This window comes from Gymnoscopelus microlampas (assembly GCF_963454915.1).
Source record: "Gymnoscopelus microlampas genome assembly, chromosome: 17".
NCBI classification, from domain to species: domain Eukaryota; kingdom Metazoa; phylum Chordata; class Actinopteri; order Myctophiformes; family Myctophidae; genus Gymnoscopelus; species Gymnoscopelus microlampas.
Genome location: NC_139954.1, coordinates 10,894,160 through 10,899,032, shown reverse-complemented (window position 1 = coordinate 10,899,032; position 4,873 = coordinate 10,894,160). Strand labels below are relative to the sequence as shown.

At 40.8% G+C, this 4,873-nt stretch overlaps 1 protein-coding gene across 1 annotated transcript in view; it reads left to right on the top strand.

Moving 5' to 3' along the window:
- The first annotated feature begins 1,244 nt into the window (after positions 1–1,244).
- Positions 1,245–4,873, top strand: part of esd (esterase D/formylglutathione hydrolase) — a 10,026-nt gene continuing 6,397 nt past the window's right edge. The window contains exons 1-3 of the mRNA XM_084084665.1: positions 1,245–1,362; positions 2,416–2,489; positions 3,968–4,059. Coding sequence (XP_083940791.1) covers positions 2,422–2,489; positions 3,968–4,059 — 160 coding nt within the window. The 5' untranslated portion in view covers positions 1,245–1,362; positions 2,416–2,421. The remainder of the gene's footprint in view (positions 1,363–2,415; positions 2,490–3,967; positions 4,060–4,873) is intronic.

The following is a 4,873-nucleotide window of genomic DNA, read 5'->3' as shown; positions in this document are numbered from 1 at the left end:
AAACAAAAGTATAAAACAACATAGATATTTTAAAATCAACCAAAAAATCAACTAAAAGCAAGAGTGAAGAAGTAGGTTTGAGCTTGCTTTAAAGCTATTCACAGAGGCTGCCTGTCTTAGGTGTAATGGGAGTTTATTCCACGTTGTCGGTCTGTATAAGCGCCACCGTGTTTTTTATGTCATTGTAGGCACCTCGAGCAGGTCAGCATACTTAACATACTTTCTGTTTGCCTTTTAGGCTTTGTAAACAAAAATTGCACCGGGTAGATATATGACAAAGATATAAATAGTGGAAACAATTAATGTAACTATAAACATGCACACACACACACACACACACACACACACACACACACACACACGCACGCACGCACGCACGCACGCACGCACACACACACACACACACAGTTTTTTTCAGGCAATGAGCAACCGCAGAAGGAAAACAAATAGGCGACAAGATTACAAAGACTATGCATTCAACATATACTTACCAGTGATGTAAAGTAACTAAGTACATGTACTCAAGTACTGTACTTAAGTACAATTTTGAGTTACTTTTACTTTATTTGTGTATTTCCAATTTTAAATACTTTTACTTCTACTCCACTACATCTCAGAGACAACTATTTTGCATAATGAGTATTTGTTTTACTTTTGGTACTTTTAAGTACATGATGCCAATACTTTTGTACTTTTACCCCTGAATACCAGACTTCTTCCACCACTGATACTTACATATATGGGATGAGAGAGAGAGAGAGAGAGAGAGAGAGAGATAGAGAGAGAGAGAGAGAATGTTATGATTTTTTAATTTAAATTAATAGACTATTTATTTTATTTAAATAGCAATAAGCAGCGGTAAATAATAGGTGTTTCAACATCCTGAACTTATATTTATTTAACCAAAAATAAAATCAATCAATCAGAGTCGGACCAATAACGTTGCGGCACAAACCGGAAACGGAATTTAGTAGGAGTGGGCGGGACTCTAGACCGTTATCTGCTCGAGCACAGTGTTGCCATGTCCGCTTATTATAAGCGACTTTGGGCTTGTTTTTCTGTAAAGTCGCTTGCTAATACTGGTAGTTAGGCGGATTGTGAATATTCCATATTTATATATATCTTTTGAAAATAGGTTTGAAGGACTCTTGTAGCATAGTCGCGTCTTTTGGGCTTGTTTTCTTAGACCCGGTTGCTTATTTCTCACGCAAAACCTGGCAACGTTGCTGGCAGTCAGTCAGGCCTTTTCCTCTGCGGTGGACAGACTGGTGTCGCCGTGTCGCGAGGTTAAGTCAGTCCACTCATTCAGCGGGGGAGTTGTCAGTTGTCTGAGCTCAGCATTATATTGGGATCAAAACAAAGGTACGTTACATACATGCAACTGTGCTTACGGTTCGCTTAAACCGACATATCGGTCGTCTATCGCTCACAACAGATCAACGCTCATCAATAATGCACTTTAAAAGCAGCTTCCTTCCTTACAACGCTGCATACAGTACGTACTGTACTGTACTGCTACTGGCTAAAAGCTGATCTTCATATCGCGAGAGTGTCGCTTTTTGCAGAAAATAAATGATCTACAAGCAAGCGACTCATTGTGAGCTTGTAGATCTTCAAATAGCCTAAATGTATATAGCGTTGTTGTGGTTAATGTTTTGTAATAATAATCAAAATTTACAAAGCAACTAGACTAGTAACTAAAGTTTTCAAATAATTGTAGTGGAGTAAAAGTATTGGAAATTGGTATTGGAAAAGTACAAAATACAAATATCTCAAAATTGTACTTAACCTACTAGCCATGGTTCACATGACTTATGGTATGACAATCATGTTTCAGGGCTATTAACCTACAGTACTTAAGTAAATGTACTTAGTTACACTGTGCTTTCTTTGAGTTGCATCCGTCAGTTACATGTTACAAGCCAACAGCTTCTATGAGAGGGTTGAAAGGCAATGTGGCCGTCATGCTGTCTGATTATTAACTACTACAGCAACTCTTCACTCACCATGCATTCTATTTTTACACACACACACACACACACACACACACACACACACACACACACACACACACACACACACACACACACACACACACACACACACAGAGAGAGAGAGCTGTGAGTTATGTTCAGTAGTAGTAGTGCACAGCAGCACCAATGCTTCCATTAAGAATTGGAATCAGATTTATTCATGTCCCATCACAGGTATGATCATTAATATTATGTATGTACACGAGGTAATAGCAGCAGCTGCTAAAGTGTACATAAGGCACAGCAGTAGAAAGAAAGTAACTGATCTAAAACATAGGCCTTTGTGCAAATAATCAGTCATAACAGATTCCTGGTGCGATGCAGTGCATTTGAACATGAACTTGTTGTGTAACATAATGTGATGGTTGTGTTTTTGCTGCAGATAAGAATGGCCGTCACTCAAGTGTCCTCCAACAAGTGTGCAGGCGGCTACCAGAAGGTGTTCGAACATGACAGGTGAGATGACGTTGTAGTACGACACACATCATGTGGTACGATTTGTGTCTCTGATATGACATGCACTCTGACACAGAAGCCAGTGAAAAGACAGGCAAATAATATAAAGAGCAGTGGGCACAAAGTACAAGGAGGCTATTCCGTTGCCGTGACGTATGTGCCCCGTCAGAACAACTTCCGGGTCCAAGTGTGTGTTTTGCCAATATGAGCAGTGCTGTGTCCCTCGCTGTTTTAACAGCTCTGAGACTAAAATAACGACTAAAGTGTCATTCTATCGCTCTACCCTGACAACGACAAAGAGAAGAGGAAATCGTTATTTTTTATCTATATCTATATATATACAATTTGAATCCTGCGCCATGTCGGTTGTCAGTATGTACGTTGTAACGTTGTATGTAGCCAGTGTGACGTCATATGACATCACGGTCGTGACATCACGATGAGACACGCCAGTGTGACGTAATCTCACGACAGCATGACATCACATCCTACCTATAAATAGGTAGGATGCACCAGTTCGACGGCTTCCATCCTCAACACAACCCACGCCGACGACCCTTTACACAAATAAACTGCTAACTTCATCTCCTGCGATTTCAACTATCTTTTCACATTGTACACCACTGCACACTCCCCACAGGTCTGCCATACCAGGTCTGAGTAATCACAAAGTGGGTTTTGGTCATTGGAGAGGTGATGCACGTCACCTCTTTCTGAAGTGGGTACTTTCAAAGCCTGCCGTGGATTTAGGAGAGCACAAAACTCTCTCTCACACTGTGAGGTGCCTGTAAGGTGGCACTGCAAAGTGAACGACGCGTCACGCTAGACGTTCGGGCCGCATAGCGGCCCGAACTTCTAGTATAAATACATTTGTATAAAAAATTGGCCAATCACTGATGTCATTTGCGATGTTAATCATCTATGACGTCAGGAAACTACATATTTTGTGCAAAGTTTCAGACCAAGCCACCTCTCTCCATTGACCTCCAGTGTACAAATTAAAGTTGTAAAATATAAAACTTTTCAAAAAGTTCCACTTGACCTTCCCCAGATCATAGCACACTGCTGATATGGAAAGAAAGTTAAATATTAAAGAATAAAATAATAAGGTTTGCCATCATAACCTTCCACGAATCATAACACACTGTTATGGAAAGTTGCCGCCCAGTCTGACTGGGATGCAGGCATGCATAAAAGACAAACAGATGGACACACAGAAAACTTCAACTTTATAATGTAGATCACTTTCTCTTTTAAACTGTTGACAAAAAAACATAAATAACCTGCAACTTAGACGTGGAAATCCACAGCTTCATAAATGCCACTATGCAAAACAATGCTTGCTCAGGGTGGTGGATGGTGGGGGGAGGGCAATGTCGGGTCTCTTCTCAATTTGTTTAGTGTCTTCTTGACACAAGTTGTGATTTCGTACTATAATATATTTGAATTGAAATTAATTTAATTTAATTTCTGTGCAGCACTGAGCTGAAGTGTAAGATGAAGTTTGCTGTCTACCTGCCCCCCAAGGCAGAGGGTGACGTGAAGTGTCCTGTGATGTACTGGCTCTCTGGTGAGTTATCTACTCCATTGGTTCTCAAAGTGGGGTCCGGGGACCCCCAGGGGTCCTTGCGGGGGTACCAGGGGGTCCCCAGCTAAATTAGTTAATAAAGTGTTTTCACCCTTGGTTTTCATTTTAACCCTTTATCCATATATATCCATTTATACTTTGGCTATTCAAAAATAGCAGATATACAAGCTCATAGCGCGCTATGAGCTTGTAGATATGCTATTTTTGAAAAATCTTGAAAATATGTGCAAATCTTTAAATCTTTTTTTTTTTAAAGGCAAACATTTTTTAACACAAATCTTTGACTTCTGGGGGTCCCTGGCACAACATATTTTCAGGTGGGGGTCTGCGGCCAAATACCTATCAATTTGGGGGTCCTTGACATGTGAAAACGTTTGAGAACCACTGGTCTACTCTACCCACTCATTGGTGTGCAAGCCATGCTGTTTCTCCTTCCATGGCTGTGCTGCTGCAGGGTTCTCACTGGGGCTGGGCAATACGAGTATATTGATATTGTAATGGATGCGATTGTGATATGGGACTAGATATCGTCTGAGATTTTGGATAATGTAATATGATATGCTGGCGCAAAATTCTTTTTAGATAACTTTTCAGCGATAATCCAAATTAGGTCATCTGTGTGATTCATGCAAATCTGAGGAGAAATTGTTTTAGGAGGGTGGCGGGGCAATCACAATGGCTACGCTGGTAAATCGCATGGGGGGTCCTGACGAGCCTGCCTACTTAAAGCTATTTCCAAACTGCTTTGGATGCGCGTCCATTGTTTCATTGTACACACCTGCGAGCGCATGAAACT